This window comes from Pristis pectinata, chromosome 2 (genome assembly GCF_009764475.1).
Source record: "Pristis pectinata isolate sPriPec2 chromosome 2, sPriPec2.1.pri, whole genome shotgun sequence".
In the NCBI taxonomy this organism is placed as follows: domain Eukaryota; kingdom Metazoa; phylum Chordata; class Chondrichthyes; order Rhinopristiformes; family Pristidae; genus Pristis; species Pristis pectinata.
This window is the reverse complement of record NC_067406.1, coordinates 15,233,605-15,258,026: the sequence shown is the minus strand read 5'-3', so window position 1 is coordinate 15,258,026 and position 24,422 is coordinate 15,233,605. Positions and strand designations below refer to the sequence as shown.

Below are 24,422 nucleotides of genomic sequence, written 5' to 3'. Positions count from 1 at the left end.
ATATATGGACCATCCACATACAGAAGGCATTAGGTGTCATTAGTTCAGCACAACATCATGGGCTGAAGGGCCTGTTTCTGTGCTGTACTGTTCTGTGCTCTATGATGCAGGGTTGTCGACCTGAAATGTCAACTTGCACCTTTTACCTCCACAGATGCTGCTTCACCTGCTGAGTTTTCCCAGCATTCTGTTTTTTTTCCCCAAAAACATTTATTCTGACTTCAAGAGATCGCCAAGTGGACAATTCAACATTCTTAGCCTCCCTAAGTGTAACATCCCCACTGGCTTGAGGGAATTCCTGGCCCATTGGAGGAAGGTATAAGGGGGCATGTCAGGAATAAGTTTTTTACACAGAGAGTGGTGGATGTGTGGAATGCACTGCCGGCAGAGGTGGTGGGTGCAGATATATTCGGGACATTTCAGAGACTTTTAGATAGACACATGAATGATAGAGAAATGAAGGTGATGTGGGAGGGAGGGGTTAGATAGATCTTAGAGCAGGATAAAATGTCGGCACAACACTGTGGGCCAAAGGGCCTTACTATGCTGTAGTGTTCTATGTTATATGTTCGATGGCTGCTCAAAATGGAAAAGAATGTTCAGAATGACACAGAATCTCTAGTCTATTTACTGAAAGCAGAGAGATGGAAATGATGGAAAGTGCACACAACCTCCCAAATACCCATCCAGTTGCTCCATCAAATACTACCTGTCCCACCTCTGCCAGATCCTGTGGGTCAAACCATCAGGTGCATCAGATCCCACACAACATTAGTACAGGCAAGCCTGCCTCAATCCTAAGGGATTGCCCAAAAAAAAGAACCGTGTAAAACAGAACAATCTGTCATTCGTGTTGAAATAAATTACACAATAAGTTTTGTCTTTCTTCCACCATTTACTTGTTACACTTAAATGTGCTTTCATGCTCTGAAGTAGGTTATAAGAACTGGCTTTCACCTTTTCAAAAAGTTAGTGGCCATCATTTTGCAAGTCGCCTTAGGGAACGAGGAATTGGAATTCACAAGTTGAAGTAGGACAGATTGCAGCAGTGAGTCATAGAGCTGGCATTCAGTTTCAGCTGAATTTTGCTAATTTCTTATTGATAAACAGAGGTGAAAAAGGTTTACTTGGGGGAGAAAAAGAATTAAAATCATTTAACATATTCCTGATTTCCATAATTTGTCAGATCAACTTGGATTTTTTTTAAAAATGAAGTATTCAGCTTGATTTCTTGAGTGTGTAGCTATTTCACCATGAAAGGAACTACTTGAAATGCCAACAGGATTTCCTCATGGTGAGTGTCACCCGCTTCTCTCCCACACATTGACACTGCCTGAGCCTTTGATCTTTTGGAACTACTTCAGGTTTTACCAGGGGAAGAAAAGAAATCAAATGCCTTATGTAAGAATAAAGTAAAAAATGCATGTTAGTAAAACAAGTTGGTTTTGTAAAGTACTAAAATATTGCATAATAATTCAACACAAACATATCAGGCAGAATCTTAATTGTACTATCATAAGAGATAGCATGTGTTTTGAGGAGGAAGGGAGCATCCTATTATTAGCCTGTTTATAAATTAGGCCATTGTGAGATAAACTGTAAGCATATTCCTTAGGCACTTAACCAGTTACTTAACTAACAATTTTCAATAGGTCCAATGATGTTGTCTTGCTGAAAAAGGATTGCTTGCAGCAAAGGAGAGAAAATGAAGGATTCACTATTCTTTTATGCTTCAGAAGATGTGAATTCCAGGACTCTGGTTTTCTTTGCATTTGGCAGTGTGAAACCATTGCTTCCATGGACAGGCTAATAGTGTGGCTTTGACGAGATTAACATGTTCACCCTCAACATTTTCTTGTGTATCATGTATTTTAATGAGAGGGACATTCATATAAAGCTTCAGGTTTCATGCCCCACTGTGCACTCCCAGGTCGGACAGAGAGAGAGCTGCACCAATTTGAGTGGGGCAGGGTTGGGGGTGCGGGAGGACAGTCGGATTGAACTTTCTCACCATTTTCAATGAGTGTACTAACAGTATGTAAACAGTCGTCAAAGAGTCAAAGTCGAGTTTATTGTCATATGCACAAGTACATGTGTGCACAGGAGCAATGAAAAACTTACGCAGCAGCATCACAGGCTCAGCATCATATAAGCAGCAATCACAAAAACATAAATTAAATATAAATTATACACAATTTTTACAAGAAAGAACATAATTAGAACAAAAGAAAACAAAATCCATTTTAATGCAAAGTGATCAAAGTGGTCATTTGTGTTGCTAAACTATATTGATTGGGGTTGTGTCAGTTGGTTCAAGAACCAAAGGCTGAAGGGAAGTAGCTGTTCTTGAACCTGGTGGTGTGGGACTTCAGGCTTCTGTACCTCCTGCCCGATGGTAGCTGTAAGAAGATGGCATGGCGTGGATGGTGGGGATCTTTGATGATAGATGTTTTCTTCTTGAGGAAGCACCTCTTGTAGATACTGTTGATGATGGGGAGGGATGTGCCAGTAATGGGCTGAGTCCATTACTCTCTGCAGCTTTTTACATTCCTGCGCATTCGAACCGCTGTACCAGACCATGATGCAACCAATCAGAATACTTTCAACAGTACATCTGTTGAAGTTTGTTAGAGTGTTCAGTGACAAGCCAAACCTCCTTAACCTCCCAAGAAAGTAAAGACGCTGGCACACCTTCCTTATAATTGCATCTGTGTGCTGGGCCCAGGACAGGTTATCTGATAAGTTAACGTCCAGGAATTAAGGAGACTTGTGTGAAATCTACCCAATGTCTGTGTGTCTTTAAAATGTTGCCTCTGAATTTCCTCACACATTGGAGGCTTCAGCTGCCGCGTCCCCAGAAGTGTCGTCAGACGCTTGTGGGCTGAGTGGATCGGGACTGGTCAAATACTGTAGAGAAAGAAGACTGAGATTAATGAGGTGCAGAGGCCAGCACAGCTTCAATTATAACAGGTGGAACTGAGGAGTCCTGACTCAGGGGAATGTGGGGATCTTTCTACAGTTGGGGAATGGTTTTCTGCCACTCACAAGACTGGCAGAATTAGATCCCCTAAACTATTCCCCACCAACCCCCAACTTTAGTGCATAAACTTTGAATGACATTTTCTCAACTGTGGAACTCAGCCCTTTATTGACACCACATTTGTACATCTTTCTTTTCTGCTTTCCAATCAAGGAACCTTCTGTCAGACACAACATGTGAAAATGCATCAATCCCTTTTGTCCCTTCATGACATTATCAACAATCAGCACCTTAGTGAAAATGTCTACAGTACATAAAAGTTTTCTTTCCTCCAAGACTGACCTCCATTTAGAAGCATGGGTCATGGGTCATTCTGCTTGATTACAAAATGCTCAAAGGTGGATAAAGCCAATTTACTCTTCCTTAACACCACAATTCCATTTGGCATTGTGTTCTTTTTTAACCTGTTCTCCAGCTTCTTCAAGACGCCCACGTGAGGGTCAGAACTATGGAAGGCAGTTAGCTGATTATACTTTTCAAGGAGCTCTTGAGGCTTGTGGTGATACATGTCCTATGGCATCTTGCTCCTTTTGCCAATTAAGTAAAGCATATAATAAAATACACCAGACAATGAATTTGGCTAATAACTATACTTCTTTATTAATTGCGATTAGTTCAAACAACTCAAACATTCACTTCATAGTTCAAACAAGACTCATTAGTTACTTAACTCTGTAGTTACATTACTCTTTAGTTATCAGAATAGGTTTATTATCAGTGACATATGTCGTGAAATTTGTTATTTTGTGGCAGCAGTACAGTGCAAGACATAAAAATTACTATGTTACAAACATAAATAAATAATGCAAAAGAGGAATAACGAGGTAGTGTTCCTGGATTCATGGACTGTTCAGAAATCTGATGGCGGAGGGGAAGGAGCTGTTCCTGAGATGTTGTGTGTGGGTCTTCAGGCTCCTGTATCTCCTCCCCGATGGTAGTAAGGTGAAGAGGGCATGTCTCAGGTGGTGAGGGTCCTTAATGATGGATGCCGCCTTCTTGAGGCACCACCTCTTGAAGATATCCTCGATGGTGGGAAGGTTTCTGCCTGTGATGGAGCTGGCTGAGTCTGCAATGCTCTGCAGCCTCTTTTGACTCTGCACATTGGAGCCTCCATACCAGGCTGTGATGCAACCAGTCAGAATGCTCTCCACCGTACGTCTGCAGAAATCCGTAAGAGTCCTTAGCAACATACCAAATCTCCTCAAACTCGTAATGAAGTAGAGCCACTGGCATGCCTTCTTCTTGATTGCATCAATGTGTTGGACCCACGATAAATCCTCTGAGATATTGACGCCCAGGAACTTGAAGCTGTTCACCTTTTCCAACACTGACACCTCAATGAGGACTGGTGTGTGTTCTCCCGACTTCCCCTTCCTGAAGTCCACAATCAATTCCTTGGACTTGCTGACGTTGAGTGCAAGGTTGTTGTTACGACACCACTCAACCAGCCAATCTATCTCACTCCTGTACACCTCCTCATTGCCATCTGAGATTCTGCCAACAACAGTGGTGTCATCGGCGAGTTAGTTTCACAATTTTCAAAACTTACTACTTATATTCAGATATTACCCACTCCAGATGAACCTGGCTGGAGTTCGATGCAGCAGGTTCTTCTCTGAGTTATGGACTTGAGTCTTCTTCTGCAATTGTTGGTCTCCAGAGTTATTGTTGCCAGTCAACTCATGAGGCACCTTTTTAAACACGACATTGCATACCTTCCAGACATTGCTTTGATTTAACAGCCAGTTGTATGGCTCTAAGTGAGCTCCTTTTTCAAATGTGTACTTGTTTATTTAATTCTTTCAACTTCCTGCTAGCTTCCATAATCTCCTTGGCTACCTGGTCAGCAATTATCAGAGTTTAGGCTTGTACAATGTTCTAAAATGTCCCTGGTCCACAATATCCCAAAATGCTTATGTAAATTAGAATATCCTTATCTGTTTTCCTCTGTGTTCAGAGATAGTGGGATTTTCTCAGGACTGTAAAGCCATCTCAGCTGAAAAGCTGTCTCACCTGTGCTCCCTCACTGGCACGATCCAGATGTCCAAATGTCAGTGTGACCCCACTTCACACAGCTTCACACTGACCAGATCTCTTTGTTTACAATTCTTCTTCTTAACTCTTCCTTTCTCTCTTAATTGTCTACGTTTCTGAGAGGAAACCGTCCTGTCGTTGTGTTTCTGAAATTCACTTCTGTGAAGTCCGATCTTGCTTACAGTTTCCCACTGTGGTGACACCAGGTGGGGTAATCCTGAATCCCTGTTAAATATTACAGTACTAAGAGACACCAGTATTAGGCATATGATCACATATGCAACTCTCTGTTTCTTCAACCAATGCTGCAAGGTCTTGCAGGAAGGAAAATATAAATAGGTTAGATATTCGAACTCTGGTTTGCAGATGATAACATTTGGAATTCACACATTGATCAGTGGAGAATGGATCAGGCTTGTAGCAAAACCAGTGCTATCAATAGCCATGTAGTCTTAATGAGCAGTGTGCACCCTTCTTTTGTCAGTTTCATGCTTTCTGTGTGATTATTGATGTTCTATTCCCTGTGTTCTTTTGACGTCTGACCTCTTGTGTGATTGAAAAATGTTTCTTGCATTGTGCCCAGTGGTGCAGTTAGTGGACTGCCATTGTGCTTCCTTTACAGTCACTCCAATGCTGTTGCAATGGGTGGAGAAACTGCTGTAAAAAAGATAAGAGGAGAAGGACAGTGGGTGGGAGAGAGAAATGCAATGGAGGAAAGGGCTGTCATAGTGGCTAGATCAAAATAGACAAAAGAAAGTTCTGAGAGAGAAAATTTTAGAAAGAGAAACAGAGGAAGGTTTGATGAAAATTGGTGGAGACAGTGTCAGGCAGAAATATGCAGGAAAAAAGGAGTGAAAAGAGAAATGGAATGGAATGTACAGACAAGGGAGAAAGAAAGAATCACCTTTACTAATATTGTGAACAAATTGTCCCTACTGTAATTTTGGAACTATCTGTGCCTATATCGATGGAAGACTTCAAAACTGATTATTTACTAGCAAGCATGAAATTCATTTTCAGGAGATACTATTATTTGTTGCAATTGCCTCCATCTGCAATTTTCTTTTGTTACTCAATATAGAATCAAAAAGATGGACAGTCAATCAATACCATCTCTAAGAACTTTAAAATTCCCTTCTCTTAAAAATTGAAAGTAAATATCTTCATTGGTTAAAAAAAAGCATCATTTGGCAAAACGAGCCTTTTCCTATGTGTACACACCTACATGCATAAATGTATATTTTCATATGAACAAAATGTGCTGTTTACTTTGGAATAATTTAGTAAGGTTGTGATATCCTTCTGAGGTTAACACCGTGTTGCTGTTATTTATTCATCCAGTTCTGGCTATATAGTCTTGTGTGAAACTTCATGTTAACCAAGAAATTCTTGTTTTAAAAGGAAATCTTGGAATGGTGTTCAGGAGGAATCTATCCTGCCAAATAGATGCCAGCATTAGGGGAATGACAAATTCAGTTGGAAGTTTGCAGTTTCCTCATCAATTATATAAAAGAATAGCGTAGGGCATAGACCATGCTCTAATTTGTCACCTTGCCTCCATATACCTTGACTCCCTTGTGTTAAAACGTCTAATAATCTCAGTCTTGAATGCAGTTTAGAATTTGGTATCCAAAGTCCACTAATGTAGAAAAGGACAGAGGTTCAGAGTGGGTGGCCCATTGGTACAGCTAGTAGGGCCACTGCCTCTCAGCACCAGAGTCCCAGCTGTAATCATAACCTCCAGGTGCTGTTTGTGTGGAGTTTACACATTCTCCCTATGATCATGTGGGTTTCGTCTGGGAACTCTGGTTTCTGCCCACATCCCGAAGCTATGCAGGTTGGTTGATTAATTTGCCACTGTAAACTTCAACTACTGTGTAGGTGAGTGGTAGAATCTGGGGAAAGTTGATGAGAATGTGGGGAAATTTTTAAAAAATGGGTTAATGTAGGATTAGAGTAAATGAGCAGTTAATGGTGGGCACAAATTCAGTGGGTTGACTTGGTGGACTGTATCTCTCTATGACTCCGAGACTCCTTTAAGTAATAAAAAAACCCCTCCTTTCATTACTAATAGACCAAAATTTTATCCTGATCGTGCAGCCTTTTAATTAGGAATCAAAACACAGCCAAGGAAAGGAAGCCCTGTAGGTTAATTGTTGGTGAATGAGATCTAAATTAATGTTTCAAGTGGAAAATAATGACAAAAATGGACTGAAATTAATGTGAAACCGCTTTATTTCTTGCAGTGTCCTGATTCAGCTTGTAAGCAAGATCTGTTGGCCTACTTGCAACGTATAGCACTCTACTGCCACCAACTTAACATCTGCAGCAAAGTGAAGGCAGAAGTCCAAAACCTGGGAGGGGAGCTGATTGTGTCTGGGGTAAGTAGTAGTTAAATACAAAATTCCTAAAGGTATAAACAATCCCTCTGCTACTTTCTGCAAGCTCCACAGCCTTGGGTCGTTGAATATTCCTTTCTTAACAGTGTGTTCTGTGTACGCTTCATTAGCAATGATGCTACTTATATATTAATGCACATCTATGAAAGATAAAATATATATATTTAACGATTGCTGTGACCTTATTAAAGTCTCTGTGAGGAATATTAACTTAAGGAAACTGAGGTTCTCTCATATTTTATTCCACTCCACTGCCATAGGGAATTTCTTTTTTTTCTTTCCAGTGACGAATGTCCTTGAGCCACAATAGCTCATATGTGACAAAATCTAAGCAACATTATTTAAATGATTCAAGCAACACAGAGGTGTTATTTATAGTAGTGTGAGATGTGCAGCTACAGAATGGGAGGGAGAGCCCTGCTGCAACAGTGGCATCACCAAAAGCTTACAGCTGCCTTGTTCAGAGTCTCTGAAGGACAAAGCTATATTTCCAATAATCTGTCAATGGCACTAAGTTTCAATATACGTTGCAATGTTTACATTAGCTTTTGGCATCGGGATTCAAAGCCAGCCCTGACTAGTGGTATGGGGATCTTCTTTAGCAACTATTTGGTAAAAAAAAGGGAATTAGCTTCCTTTTGTGTAGTTCTTTACACAATCTCAGAGCACCCCAAAGTGCATGTAACATCAAAGAGGTCTAATTTACTAGATTATAGGGATAAAGTTTGGGTTATGCGACAAAACTGGGAAGTCTTTCAGATACACAATACACTAACCGGAGGTGAATGGTATCCATCTGTGTTGTAAGGATCTACCTGTGTGAAGGTTACATACGGTTGTTTGTGCTAACTGGGTAAGACTGTATTGGCCATCCATTGTACTTACCTCTTTACGTTCCAAATGTCAGGAAGTGAGTACAATTGGAGACTAATCCATTTCCACCTATTCGACAGTAGAGAGTTAAATTGCTCACCCTAAGGTTCCAAGAAAGCATTTGGCATCCAGCTTCTTTTGTAGTGTAATTTCTGTTGGAGAAAGATGTGATCGTCAATTCGACCGACACCAAGATACCTAAAACAATGGCATAAATAATCGACTGAGGTAATAAATGTTGGGGAGAGGTCACTGGAGAAAACTCTCCTGTCTTCTTTGCCATGGGATCTTTTACTAATACCAGAATGAATGTAAATTAGATAAGAAGCAATTTTTGGATAATCGTCTTATTCTTTGACAATGCAGCAGTCCTTCAGTGCTAACTGAAGTGTCAACTTTGATTTTGTCTCTGAAGCCAACTGAGCCAGGGCAGGCACACTGCACTGTGAAGGAATCAATGTGGAACAAGGTTTGACATTTTCAGTGCAATTTTTTGTGGAGAGAGGAACACAGTTCACAACTTTCCCGACTGAACTAGTTGGTACTATATTTGGCAATCCCAGTCAGAGGCCAAAAGTCTGCTGGTGTTGGAAAGGAAAATACATTGCATTTGATGAGGCTGAGGTGCAAAATGAATGTTTCACTCCTCAAAACCATGCAATAGATGGCTTGGGAGCATAAAATTCCCACCTTCCAGCTCCAAATGAAGCCGGAAATCACTTCTCTTACCAGACCAATTGCTTTCTCAGCAGCAGTTTAAGCATACTGTGGTAGACGAGCAGAATACAGCCAAGTACATATGTATGCAGCTCACAAAAAAGCAAAGTTCAGCTGTAGACACACGTCTTCTCCTCAAACTTACATACAGCTGGGAGCAGCATTCATCCGAGGTGAATGCCAACAGCAACCCTAAACATTGAAGGCTTCTGTCTGGTTCTTCTGGCGTGAATCCTGCATTGTGCACCATTCAAAAGGGCCACGCTGCTCATTCATGCCTCTTAGCATAGGTGAAACCTCTCTGTAATCTTCTCTTGTGGATATATTTGACACTTCAGTATTCCAATCCTTCTCCTTTTTGCTGCAATTTGGCTCCTTGTGTGACAATTAACCTTTGGAGGTTCTGAGGCACGGAAGGTGGACGCACACTGGAGCTCAGACTTCCGCCCTGTCGCTGTTCCCTCCAATTAGTTCAACGGCAACTCCAGATTGTACTAAACTGAGGGCTCAATGCAGTTCAGTTTAACCGCTTTCCCTCAGTTTCATGGCGGCCATGACTAGCAAACAAGCAGTAATTCCGTTCAACTGCATGAGGTCACTGACCTTCATTGGAGAGGTATGTTCAGTGAAGTTATTCATTTTTCTTTGCTTCACTGTGTATTTACTATCTTAATGGCAATATAATGTGTATCCAACTTTTTTTAAGTTTTAAATAATTTACTAAATAATTTCCACTTTATTATTATGACCCGTCCAAGTATTTTTGAACATCTTTGAATATCAGAAATTTTACAACAATGATCAATGCCTTTAACAGCAACAAGTTGTCAAAGGCCATCAATCTGGTGCTGGGGTTGGGGCTTCAGGTTCTGCCACCCAAGGCCCAGTTGCCACTAACCTGCTCCCGCAAGCTGGAGGCTTCCCACAGCCTTTGGGGGCCACTGTAGCTAAGTACAGCCATGGGATCAGCACAGGCACCAAGTGCAGGCAGTGGGTCAGATCAAGCACAAGGCTGCTATGTTTAATGACATGATTACTACTTTTGGTAATTAGTCCTACATTCTGAGAACACTGAATTCTTCAATTGAAAAGAAGCACACATACTTTTTCCCTGTATGCTTTTCCAATACCCAGTGACCTATAGAAATAATCCTTCACCAGTTACTATTTCGGAAAACTGCATCTGCTTAAATGACCATGGGTCCAGTTTGTCAGATACCTTGAATATGTTGGTGTGGAAATCCCCATGTTGATGATTTTCGTGAAGAAAGTGGCAAAGAAAAATTCCATTTTGAACTTGCAGCATTTCTGTTAAACTGATCAACAGAAGAAGTTTCGGCCCAATATTTTACAGCTATAGTTTAATGCCACAGTGCACTGATTATTGATTACTGCATCAGAATAGTGTAATGAGATGAAAAGCAACATTGCATGGCCTTTATTCTCATCATAAGAGAAAACAGTTACGTCTTACATTAGAATCCTTGGCTTACTATAGTTACACGGTAATTTTCTCTCTCATAGCCTCTGTTAGTGACGGCAGGCTCATTTATTCCTCAGAATATTTATAGATCTCTTATCTCTCTTGATTGTATCTGATTGGCTCTGGTTCACTTGTACATGGCCAGTTTCATTTTAACACTTTATTATTCACTCTGACAGCCCGAGTTCCACTCTTCCATGGTCCAATTCACCTTGTAGTCAGTCTCCCAGTCTGATGTGTATGTTGGAAAATGATTGATTTATTTTAATGCTCCCTGATCTATTCTGACATCTTGTGATTGATCCAGGGGCAGTTTATATTTCTAAATAAAATCCAATTTATATAAAAAAGTGTTAACACAACATAAGACCATAACACTTATAAAAATTTCCAGGTGTTAAAGAGCAAGAAACATCAGCGAACATAACCTCCCCCTCCAAAAGTAATTCATCTTGTGAAGTTTGATACTACACAGGGTGCTGCTGGCACAGAGCAGGGATAAAAGCTTTCACAGTATGGTTGGTTGGTGTGAGAGGATTTAACTTGACAAGGGTAGGATTGGATTAAAACCAGAAACTTATAATGTTGCCAAAAAAAGTAGTAAGCCTGAGAATGGGAGGGTTTTAGGAAGCAGCCAACAAATGACCAAAAATAGAGAGAAGGAGAAGATGGGATATGAGAGTAAATTAGCATGAGATATCAACTATAATTGTAAGAAATTTGCACCTATGAAGAAAACAGTACCAAAAATAAATGTGGAGCCATGGAGAGAATGGCAGGAGAAATGATTATAATGAATTAAGAAATGGCTGAGGCATTGCACAAGTCATTTTATTTATGCCTTCATTCCTGAAGATACAATGTGCAGCTGAAATGGAGGAGAAACAAAGGTTTAGTGACAATGAGAAACTTCAAATAACCAAAATCGTCAAATAGAAAATACAGAAGAAATTAGGGGGATTAAAAGCAGACAAATCTCTGGGCCTGATGGCCTGCATTGCAAAGAGGGGGCTGCTGAGGTAGCAGGTACATCAATGTGAAATCCCAGAGTTCCCAAAGCTTAGAGTCATAGAGAGTCAGAGAGTCATACAGCATAGAAAGTTTTGAAACAGTCCCCAAAAACTGAGAAGAAGCAAATATAGACTCTATTTATGAAAGAAGGAAGAGAAAAATAGACCAATAAACCTGACATCTGTTATTATTAAAATGCTGCAATCCATTATTCTTCTTCTCCTTAGATACTCGCTCGCGATCAAGGATGATTTCTGGGTTCTGAGATGACTGATGAGGACAATGTGGGAACTCTTCTGCACACAGGGCAGATAGTGCCTGATGGAATGGGTGGATGGGTGGTTTATTAGATGGCGTGCTCCTCAGAGGTTCTCACAAATCAATGGGTATGTTACATTTTCTCAAGGAGGATTTGAGCACCTAGTAAGAACTTCCTGTGGCAGAGGTTGGAGTAGGATGTTTGTTTTGTGAGTCTGTTATCGGGCATGCGAATGATGTGGCCCAGACCAACAGAGCAGGCTGAGTCTAACTAGAGTCTCAGTGCTGGAGGGTTGGCCTAGGAGAGGACACTGGTGGTGGTCTGTTTATCCTTCCCGTGAATTTGGATGATTTTGCGTAAACAACATCGGTGGTGTCTTTCCAGTGCCTTGAAATGCCTGCTGTAAATGTGTGAAGATGCTGTTTAATGTACACGTACATAAGCAGTGTAGTCAGAACAAGATGCATGTGCTTTAGCAGCATTCCATGTCTCTTGGTGATTCATTATATTCCCTGCATAATATGCAGTTAGAATTTGCAGCCACACATTCTTTACAAATTCGTGACGAGGATGTAAAGAACTAACCTGTGTTATGGCAATATATGGAGGCTGATTCAAGCAAGAAAACCTACCTGTGAGCTGAGAGAGTTGGTAACCACAGTGGCAGTTTTACAGCAACAACTAAGTCAAGACAAGTGTAAACACGTAAGAAAACACCTCTGCACAAGAAAGGAGAACACTCGGGCTTGAGAGGCTCTTGGGTGATTACTGTGGTCAAAGAGCAGCAAAATTCTTTTAAGAAGCATGAGGCTTTGCATATTTTGTAGAACCAGTAAACAGCTTCAGGTACGAGTTCACTGGGAAAAGAGAACTCCCATTGGGTAAGAAGATATAAAAAAGGACATTGACAGCCTGGATCAGGAGTTAGTCGGGTAACAGGCAACAGAGAGTCATGGTGAATGGTTGTATTTGGACTGGAGAGAGGTGACTACTGGTATTCTCCAGGGTTTGGTGTTAAGACCATTGTTTATTTTTAATCTCCATTAAAGACCTGGACTTGGCAGCACAAGCTGCAATTAAGTTTTCAGACGATACAAAATAGCATTGTGAATTGCAAAAGAGGGTAGTTATAAATTGCAGCAGAACTTAAACAATGTGGTAGAATGGAAGTCATTCACTTTGGCAAGAGGAATCAAAAAGTGAATTATTATCTACATAGAGAGAAGCTGCAACTGAGTGAAGTTCAAAGGGATCTAGGGGTTCCTGTGTATGAATCACAAAGAATAGCAGGCAGTTTCAACAAGTAGTTAAGAAGGCAAACAGCATTTTGGCCTTTATTGCAAAGGGGTTAGTTTAAGAACAGGGAGGTTTTTTTACAGTTGTACAGGGTGATGGTAAGGAATACTGTGCACAGTTTTGGTCCCCTTACCTCAAAAAAGAATATAGTGATGTTGGAAGCATTCAAAAGGCTATTTCCTGGTATGAGGCATGACCTCATTCAAAGATCTAAGTTCCTAAGGGGGCTTGACAGGGTAGATGTTGAGTTGTTTTTACTAGTGGGAGAGTAATGAACAAGGACATAGTTACAAAATAAAGGATGGTCATTTAAAACTGAGGTGCAGGGTAGTTTCTTCGCTTAGAGACTATTGAATATGTGGAGTTCTCTGCTCCCATGGGTGGTGGAGGCCAGATCATTAGATGTACTTAAGGTGGAGATAGACAAATATTGGAAAGATTGAGGAATTGGAGGCAATGGGAACTGCACAGAGAAATTGAGGACAACATAGATCGGCCATGATCATACTGAATGGTGGGGCAGCTTGAGAGGCCTTGTGGCTGACTCCTGCTCCTATCTCCTTATGTTCTTGGCTTCTTGTGATCCAAGTTGATCACACAAATGATACACAGAGAGTAGTTGATATTTGGAACGCACTGGCAGAGGGGATCATGAAATCAGTTACAATCACTATGTTTAAGAGGCTTTAGACAGGCACTTGGAAAGGCAAGGTATAGAAGGATACAGACCTAATGCGGGAAAAGGGGATTTGTTTAGATGAGCAGAATGGTCAGTATGAACATAGTGGGCCAAAGGGCCCATTTCTGCGATGCATAACTCTATGACTGTCTAACTCTGCCCTATATTGAAGAGGACGAGGTTTTTTCTCCCTGGTGTCTTGGTCCATATTTATCCCTCAATGATTATCATGTTTCTGTTTGTGGGAACTCAGTTTAAGCATTATAGCAGATGTGCTTTCTGCATTGCAACTACGACTACACTTCAAAAGTGTTAATTGGCAGTAAACCACGGTGGGATGCCCTGAAGTGCTAAAAAGTGCTATCTGGTTACAAGTTTTATTTGTTTCCAATTTAATTTGTGAAAGAATCTGCCCAATCCACAAGCAGGTTAACATTAACAATTCTGGTCTCTACACTATAGGAAGGACATGGAGGCTTTGGAGAGGGTGCAGAAGGGGTTCACCAGGATGCTGCCTGGATTGGAGAGTATTAGCCAAAAGGAGAGGTTGGACAAACTTAGATTGTTTTCTCCGAAGCGTCGGAGGCTGAGAGGCGATCTGAGAGAAGTATATAAAATTATGATAAGCATAAATAGGGTAGATATTCAAAGTCTTTTTCACAGGATGGAAATGTCAAAATACTAAAGGGCATAGGTTTAAGGTGAGAGGGGAAAGTTTAAAGGAGATGTGCAAGGCAAGTTTTTTACACAGAGTTGTAGGTGCCTGGAGCGTGCTGCCAGGCAAAGTGGTAGAAGCAGATAGGATGGTAATGTTTAAGAGTCATTTCGACAGGTACATGAACAGGGAGGGAATAAAGGCATACAGACCATGTAGAGGCAAATGGGTTTGTTTAGATTGGCATCATGGTTGGCACAGACAAGGTGGGCCAAAAGGCCTGTTCCGGTGCCGTACTGATATATGTTCCATGTTCTAAATGTGTCTCAAGTGAATTTATTATTAGTTTTGGTATTGGTTTATTATTGTCACTTGTACCAAGGTGCAGTGAAAAACTTGTCTTGCATACAGATCGTACAGGTCAATTCATTGCACAGTGCAGTTACATTGGGTTATTACAGAGTGCATTGAGGTAGTACAGGTAAAAACAATAAGTACAGAGTAAAGTGTCACAGCTACAGAGGAAATGCAGTGCAGGTAGACAATAAGGTGCAAGGTCACAACAAGGTAGATGGTGAGGTCAGAGTCCACCTCATCATATAAGGGAACTGTTCAATAGTCTTATTGGTATTGGTATTGGTTTATTATTGTCACTTGTACCGAAGTACAGTGAAAAACTTGTCTTGCATACCGATCGTACAGGTCAATTCATTACACAGTGCAGTTACATTGGGTTAGTGCAGAGTGCATTGATGTAGTACAGGTAAAAACAATAACAGTACAGAGTAAAGTGTCACAGCTACAGATAAAGTGTAGTGCAATAAGGTGCAAGGTCACAACAAGGTAGATCATGAGGCCATAGTCCATCTCATCAAATAAGGGAACCGTTCAATAGTCTTATCACAGTGGGATAGAAGCTGTTATTATTCATTAAATCCTGTATTATTAACTTTTATTTTGTTTATATTTTATTTGCAACTGTTTCTAAATGACTTGATTCAGTGGAAACATTCCTCCTTGATTCCTATACTGAATGAATTTTACCAGGGTTCCTTGATACCACACTCGGTCAAATGTTGGCAAGGGCAGGTGTTCTCTCCTCACCTCTGCAATTCAACTCATGCTTGAAAAAAATCAAAATTCAAAACATGTTCGGACCAAAGAGAAACAAAGGACTGCAGATGCTGAAATCTAGATGAAAAACACAACGATGCTGGAGGAACTCAACAGGCCAGGCAACATCCGTGGAGAAAAGCAGGCTGTCAACGTTTCGGGTCAGGATCCAAGGCTGTAGTGTAGTCTGGACCTGTATATTAGTAAGCATCTTGTTGGTCAGTAAATGCCATGTGATAACACAGTTGACAACACCTTCCTTCATTTAGCTCAGCTGAGAGGATGGTTATCATCCAGATTGGATTTGTCCTGTTTCTTATGGATGGGAAATAACCTGAGTTATTGTCGGGGAGATATATGTTGTAGCTGTACTGAGGCAGAATGAGTAGAGACACAGCCATATATATGGACCACAAGTCTTTAGCAGTGCTGTCAGGATCTTGCTTGGGCCATAATTATCACTAAATCAGTGCTTTCAACCATTTTTGATATCAAGTGGAGTAAACTGAATTAGTCAAAGGCTGATGCTGGAGACCTCAAGAGAATTGTAAAGTAGATTATTCTATTTTTGAATCTGGCTGAAGATAGTTGAATTTCTTTTAGCCCTGACTTTTACACAAACGTGCTGTGTCTGCCATCATTGAGGAAAGTAATATTTATGGAGTCTCCTCACTTGTTGGTTGTCCACTACCATTCATGATTGAATGTAGCAGGACTTCAGAGCTCTGGCCTAGGAGTGAACATCACCAATAGCCTGTCCTGGTCCAATCACGTAGACGGCCAAGAAAGCTCACCTGCGCCTCTACTTCCTTAGGAGGCTAAAGAATTTCGGTATGTCCCTTTTGACATTCACCAACTTTTATCGATGCACCATAGAAAGCATCCTATCTGGATGCATCATAGCTTGGTATGGCAACTGCTCTGCCCAGGACTGCAAGAAACTGCAGAGAATTGTGGACACAGCCCAGTTGGTCATGGAAACCAGCCTCCCTTCCATGGACTCTTTACTTCACGCTGCCTAGGTGAAGCAACCAGCATGATCAAAGACCCCACCTACCCAGGTCATTCTCTCTTCTCTCCTCTCCCATCAGGTAGAAGATACAGGAGCCTGAGGGCACTTACTACCAGGCTCAAGGACACATTCTATTCCGCTGTGATAAGACTATTGAACGGTTCCCTTAGACAATGAGATGGACTCTTGACCTCACAATGTACCTTGTTGTGACCTTGCACCTTACTGTCTACCTGCACTGCACTTCCTCTGTAGCTGTAATGCTTTACCTTGTACTGTTATTGTTTTTATCTGTACTACCTCAATGCACACTGTACTAACTCAATGTAACTGCACTGTGTAATGAATTGACCTGTACGATCGGTATGCAGGACAAGTTTTTCACTGTACCTCGGTACAAGTGACAGTAATAAACCAATACCAATACCAATATATTGGTTCTGGATTGTTTCAGCTAGTCTACAGCAAGCTACATCCACTGTGGATGTTACAAGGCGACTGATTTTAACCTTTCCCCAGGCTCCCTGGTTTCTCTTGAACCCCCTACCTCCATATGACAGCATGCTATAGGATCAGCACATTGCTGTGCAAAGGTTCAGATCATAGCTGCCCTCTTTTCCAGGGTGTTCCAATGTCAGCACTGATAAAGTCTTGACCTCCATGTTCTGTATCGAAACAAGAGAAATACAGGGCTTCACATAATAAGTGTGAGTTAAACCCTGCTGCATCTGCTTAAATCTGTTGAGTGAGAATTCAGAAAATCTGCCCCCCCCCAACCATTTCTAACATCTATTTCATCATCTTCAACTGTTAAGACAGAAACAACTTTAAAATCCCTTTTCATGTTTTGCCTAACACAGCTCCTCCTGGGAGCCTATTAAACTATCAATATGTCACATCTTTCTTGTAAAAGGGCAGGAGAGACTCACACAAAGCTCTTTTCATCCTCAGGGGGACAACAGCACATTTGCTCTTTCCTTCATTCTCTAACAACTTGTGACATACCTTCATACAAATGTATAATGTATAAATCAACGACACTAAAGACTGTGATCAGGGCTTTTCCAACTGACATTTGTCATATTGATGGGTTAACATACATTAGTTCTTTCAGCAAGGTCAGGCGACTCATAAAGAGCTTTTAGTTTGACAAGATAAAAACGTATAAGCAAAACTATCATTTATAAAACATTATCAGAGTGATCCCACGTCAACTATTTTGGACGCCCAATACATGTATCATTAAGTATCTCTCTTTTGGGAAATTCATTAGGAAGAATACTCAGTGGAACACCTCTTCTCAATGGGTGATTCTCTGCAGGTCCTTGGTTTCAATGCAGCAGAAGTCTGCTGCTTTATTCCCTGCTTTATTTGCAAAAGCCTCCAAATTCACTCACTCAGTGTTCCTAAAGTGTGCACATGTGTGAATTTGTAGAGTCTATGTGTGTGTGTGTGTGTGTGTGTGTTTGTGAACTTGTAGTGTGTGTGAATTTGTAGAGCATGTGTGTGAATTTGTAGTGTATGCATGTTCATGTATGTGTGAGTGTGAATTTGAAGATATGTGTGCGTGTGTGTGTGTGTGTGCATTTGTAGAGCTTGTGTGTGTGTGCATGTGTATGTGAATTTGTAGAATGTGTGTGTGTGTGTGTGTGTGTGTGTGTGAGATTGTGTGTGTGTGCGCGCATGTATGTGAATTTGTAGAATATGTGTGTGTGTGTGTGAGATTGTGTGTGTGTGCGCGCGTGTATGTGAATTTGTAGAATGTGTGTGTGTGTGTGAATTTGTAGAATGTGTGTGTGTGACATTGTGTGTGTGTGTGTGTGTGTGTGTGTGTGTGTGTGTATGAATTATTCTATTGTTCCCCAGTGATTATGTATTTTATGATGAAGAGACCTTGCTCATTAATGTGGTCAGGCTTTTCAATTACATTTCATCACTAGCTGAGCAAGCTGTGATTCCAGCCCTCTGCCAGCTCGCCCTCTGCCAGGACCCCTGTCTATTGTTGGACTTGGCGGCTTCAATCCCAGCAAAGTTATTCCACAGATCCACTTTCACCCTTGTGACCTTTGTCCCAGGTGTGCGGTGCAATGTAGCTCAGCGTTTCTGGGCCATCTGCTTTAGCCAGTCTGGTGCAGGATGTCCCTACTGACTAGCACTGAAAGTTAAAGCCAACAAAACCTGGACTGGTCAGCATGCTTATTCTGGTTTGTCACATTGAAGTTTGTCTGGCTCTGACAAGCGGACAAAGCAGATACCGCTTCACTGAGTAATTGAGAAATCCTCAGCAGCCATATGGCACAAGTCATACAACAAGCAGAAAGTAATTAAAGTGTTTCTCTTCATCAGTTTTCAATTCCCCTAATTATTCACTGGAATCCCACCCATTACTCAAATTAATACCCCAAATTAAAAAAAAAACACACACATATCCTGGCAGCTAAATCAGCCACTACACTCGTTACCTTTGCCAAGGCAGAGAAGGCTATGGACCTGAGATTAAATAGGATTATTATAGATGGGAGCAGGTGTCAGCACGGACACGGTGGGCTGAAGAGCCTGTTTCTGTGCTGTACAACTCTGTGACTCTATGACTAATGCAGTGTTAACTCATAAGGACCAGAAGAAAGTTTGGTGATCACAACCATGGTGGTAGCTGGGATGCTGCAGTTGGCCTAAGTAGTTCTTGGGTGGGTTGAGAGATAAATCACTCAGTATCTCCATGTCTTGTTGCAATATTTGACAACAATTATGTGAGGGTGAGCAATAGGTAGCTTTTAAGAGTGAAAGAGAGTAGTTGTTGGAAAGAAGGATGGCTGGTAATTGGGACAATGGACAGTGGTTGCTGGGGTGACTGATGTGTGCTTGTTGGGAGATAGATGGGTAGTTGTTGAGGTGAACAATACATAATTATTAGAATAACAAATGGTGGTTGCTTACGTGAAGGATAAATTGTTGTTAGGATCAAAGATGGATAATTGTTGGAATGAAACATGGCTGATTATTGGGGTGGTGGACAATGGTTGTTGGGGGTGAAGGTGTGTGGTGCTGGGATGGTGGATGGGTGATTGTTGGGGCGAGGGATGGAGATTTCTGGAGTGCAGAATGGGTGGTCGTTGGAGTGAAGGATATGAAGCTGCTGGGGTGAAAAAATGGATGGCTACTGGGTGAAAGATGAGTGGTGGGAATGACTGGTTCCTGGAATGAAAAATCGCCAGAGCGGAGAATGGTTTGTTGTCGGAATGACAGATGGACTTTTGCCAACATGAAGGGTGGGTGGTTGCCATCATGAAGGATGGCTGTTTGCCACACTGAAGGATGGATGGTTGCCAGAATGAAGGATGGACGATTGCCATGGTGAAGGATGGACGGTTGCCAGGATGAATGATATACGGTTGCCAGGGAGAAAAAGGAGCCCCAGTTGCAAAGCTTCCCTGTATAATTGAACAGCCTTTCATCCTTTATGTGCAGTCTCCTCATAGAGTCATAGGGAGATGAAGCACAGAAACAGGCCCTTCAGCCCACCAAGTCTATGCTGACCAACAACCACCCATTTGCACTTTTCTACATTAATCCCATTTTTTGTTCTCCTCACATTCTCAACAATCCCCCACAGATTCTACCACTCCCCTACACATTAGGGGCATTTACAGAGGCCAATTAACCTACCAATCTACATGTCTTTGGGTTGTGGAGGAAACCGGAGCACCCAGAGTAAGGCATTTTATACATACATTAAAAACAAGAAGGTAGCTGAGGAGAGGCTAGGACCACTCAAGGATAAAGGAGGGAATGGAGCCAGAGGAAGTGGGCGAGATATTAAATATGTAGTTTGCATCAGCATTTCCTGAGGAGAACTACAGGGAGGGGCAATTGTTGAAGAGGGGCAATGAGGACAAACCAGGAAATTATGGGCCAATGAGCTTCACATCAGTGGTAGGAAAATTATTGGAGAAGATGCCAAGTGATAGCATTTACTCACATCTGGAAAAGCACGGGCTTATTAGGGATAGTCCGTATGGCTTTGTGCAAGAGAGGTCCTGTCTCACGAATTTGAATGGTATTTTTGAGGAGGAGATGATTGATGAAGGTAGGGCAGTGGATGTTGTCTACATGGACTAGTAAAGCATTTGACAAGGTCTCTCATGGTAGGCTGGTCCAGAAGATTAAGTCATAAGGGACCCACAGTGAGTTGGTAAGTTGGAGACAGAATTGGTTTGGCCATAGAAGTCAGAGGGTAGTATTGGTGGGGTGTCATTCTGACAGCAGTGATCCTCAGGGATCAGTGCTGGGACCTCTGTTGTTTGTGATATATATATAAATGTACAAAACTGTAGGTGGGCTGATTAGTACGTTTACAGAGGACATGAAAATTGGTGTGGTTGTGGATAGTGAGGATGGTTGTCAAAGGATACAGAAGGATATAGACCAGTTGGAAATGTGGGCACTGAAATGCCAGATGGAGTTTAATCTGGACAAGTGTGAGGTGTTGCAGTTTGGGAGGGCAAATGTAAGAGGAAAATATATGTGGCAGGGCCCTAAGGAGCAATAATGTACCAAGGGATCTTCCAGTTCAAGTCCATAGCTCCCTGAAAATGGCAACACAGATAGATAGGATGGTAAAGAAGGCATGCTGCATGCTTGCCTTCATTGGTTGGGGCATTAGGTATAAAAGTTGGGAAGTCATGTTGCAGCTGTAAAAAACTTTGGTTAGGCCACATTTGGAGTATTGTGTGTAATTCTGGTCACCGCACTACAGGAAGGATGAGGAGGCTTTGGAGGGAATGCAGAAGAAGTTCACCAGGATATCGCTTCACTTGGAGAGTGATAGCTATAAGGAGAGGTTGGATAAACATGGATTGTTTTATTTCTGGAGCGTGGAGGCCAAGAGGAGGCCAGGTAGAAGGATATAAAATTATGAGAGGCATAGATAGGGTAGATAGTCAAATACTAGAGGGCATAGATTTAACGTGGGAAGGGGAAAGTTTAAAGGAGATTTACGAGGCAGGTTTTTTACACAGAGAATAGTTGGTGACTGGAACGAGCTGCCAGAGGAGGTGGTGGTAGTGGCAGATACGGTAGGAGTGTTCAAGAGGCTCTTGGATAGGCACATGGACTGGCAAGTATGGGGGTATAGACCCTGTGCAGGTAGATGGGATTATGATCGGAACAGACATGTGGGCCAAAAGGCCTGTTTATGTGCTGTACTGTTCTCTCTTCTATGTCTTAATGTTTTAAGTCAATGCTGTCACTGGGAGAATATGCAGACTCCAGCCCAGGTCAGGATTGAACCCAGGTCTTTAGCACTGTGAGACAGTGGATCTTCTCATGATCTACTGTGCTGCCCATCTTGTGTTTGCCCCATTGCGCCCTCTCTTTCAGGGCACTGTTACAAAGACTAACTTAAATTCCACCTTCATATCAGTAGCTGGATTTAAATTCCCCAGCTGCCAAGGTGGGAATTGAGCTGATATCGCAGAATCAGAATCAGATTTATCGCTGACATATGACGTGAAATTTGTTGTTTTGTGGCAGCAGTACAGTGCAGAGACATAAAAATCTATAAATTACAAAAATGAATAAATAGTTCAAGAAATAAAAAGGAACAATGAGGTAGTGTTGATGGATTCATGGAGTGTTCAGAAATCTGATGGTGGAGGGGAAGAAGCTGTTCCTAAATTGTTGAGTGTGTGTCTTCAGGCTCCTGTACCTCCTCCCTGATGGTAGTAATGAGAAGGGAGCATGTCACGGATGGTGAGGGTCCTTAATGATGGATGCTGCCTTTCTTGAGGCACCGCCTCTTGAAGATGTCCTCAGTGGTGGGCAACCAGTCAGAATGCTCTCCACCATACGTCTATAGAAATTTGTAAGAGTCTTTGGTGACATACCAAATCTTCTCAAACCCCTAACGAAATAGACCCGCTGACGTGCCTTCTTCATGTTTGTGTCAATGTGTTGGGCCCAGGATAGATCCTTTGAGATGTTGACGCCCAGGAACTTGAAGCTGCTCACTCTTTCCACCGGTGACCACTCAATGAAGACTGGTGTATCTTCTCCTGACTTCCCCTTCCTGAAGTCCACAACCAGTTCCTTGGTCTTGCTGATGTTGAGTGCAAGGTTGTTGTTGCAACACCACTCAACCAGCCGATCCACCTCACTCCTGTACGCCTCCTCATCACCATCTGAGATTCTACCAACAACAGTGGTGTCATTGGCGAATTTATAAGAGTTTGGGTGCTAGCTCAGTAACTTAATCACATTGCTAACGTACAGCTCACATTGAGGGGATGGTTGGAGTTGGGGATACAAGGATGTAGTTTAAAAAAAATCAAAGCAGCAAAAGATGACTAAATTCAAAAATGTAATGAGTCAACAGATCAAACCTCCATGGATTTCTTGTAACCTGTTTATACTAGTTAGTGCAATGAAGACTCAACTATTCACAAAGTTCATTTTGTACTAAGTTGAACTATGCAATTACTTTTTGCAATTACAGGATGTGTTTGGTCAATTCCTCCATGCAAATTGTTGCCCAGTTTCAACAGAACTGTCCTCATCAAGATTCTGACCTTCAGGAAAGGGAGAAGGATTCTTTTGTTCTTTGATTATGTGTGGTAATATATGGTGCTTTGCAAAATACATGAGACTCATTAGCCAGCGTGAAATGCACTCGATTGCTTTCAGATTTGACACATTTTCTTTCTCTGACAGATGTGAAGCAGCATTTCAGTTGCACGATTTTTAAAGCAAAAGTTAATCTTTCTTGGAAAATCCTTCCAAAAGAGGCTACATGTTTTCTAAGTCAGATATCCACCCCAGGCCATGTTATATGTGATCCTACAGAGCCTGGAGTTCCTTAACAATCAACCATATAGAATTAGAATTTGTTTATTATTGTCACATGTACCAAGGTAGAGTGAAAAACTTATCTTGAATACTGTTCATACAGATCAATTCATTACATGCATTGAGGAAGTACAAGGTAAAATAATAACATAATGCAGAATAAAGTGTAACAGCTACAGAGAAAGTGCAGTGCAGGTGGACAATAAGGTTCAAGGTCATAACGAGGTAGCTTGTGAGGTCAAGAGTCCATCTTATCATACTAGGGAACCATTCAATAGTCTTATAACAGTGGGACAGAAACTCTCCTTGTGCCAGGTGGTACGTACTGGAGAAGATTCTTAGAGACAGGATTTATGAACTTTTGGAGAAGCATAGGCTGATTATGGACAGTCAGCATGGCTTTGTGAGGGGCAGATCATGCCTCACAAACCTGATTGATTTCTTTGAGGATGTGACAAAGGACATTGATGAAAGTAGAGCAGTGGATGTGGTGTACATGGATTTTAGTAAGGCGCTTGATAAGGTTCCTCATGGAAGCCTCATTCAGAAAGTCAGGAGGCATGGGATCCAGGGAAAATTGGCTGTATAGATGAAGAGTATTCTGCCTGGAGGTCAGTGCCCAGTGGTGTTCCACAGGGATCTGTTCTGGGACCCCTGCTCTTTGTGATTTTTATAAATGACTTGGATGAGGATGTGGAAGGGTGGCTTAGTAAATTTGCAGATTACACGAGGGTTGGTGGTGTTGTGGATAGTGCAGAGGGTTGCTGTAGATTACAACAGGACTTTGATAGGATACAGAGCTGGGCTGAGAAGTGGCAGATGGAGTTCAACCCGGAAAAGTGTGAGGTGATACACTTTGGAAGATTGAATTTGAAGGCAGAATTCAAGGTTAATGCAGGACTCTTAGCAGTGTGGAGGAACAGAGGGACCTGGTGGTCCACGTCCACAGATCCCTCAAGGTTGCCACGCAGGTTGATAGGGTTGTTAAGAAGGCGTATGGTGTGTTGG

At 41.7% G+C, this 24,422-nt stretch overlaps 1 protein-coding gene across 3 annotated transcripts in view; it reads left to right on the top strand.

The window, feature by feature from the left end:
* Window positions 1–24,422, top strand: part of ctnna2 (catenin (cadherin-associated protein), alpha 2) — a 1,078,855-nt gene that overhangs the window by 1,040,378 nt on the left and 14,055 nt on the right. For all 3 annotated transcript variants that reach the window (XM_052033367.1, XM_052033351.1, XM_052033359.1), the window contains exon 17: window positions 7,321–7,455. In XM_052033367.1, the coding sequence (XP_051889327.1) occupies window positions 7,321–7,455 (135 nt within the window). The remainder of the gene's footprint in view (window positions 1–7,320; window positions 7,456–24,422) is intronic.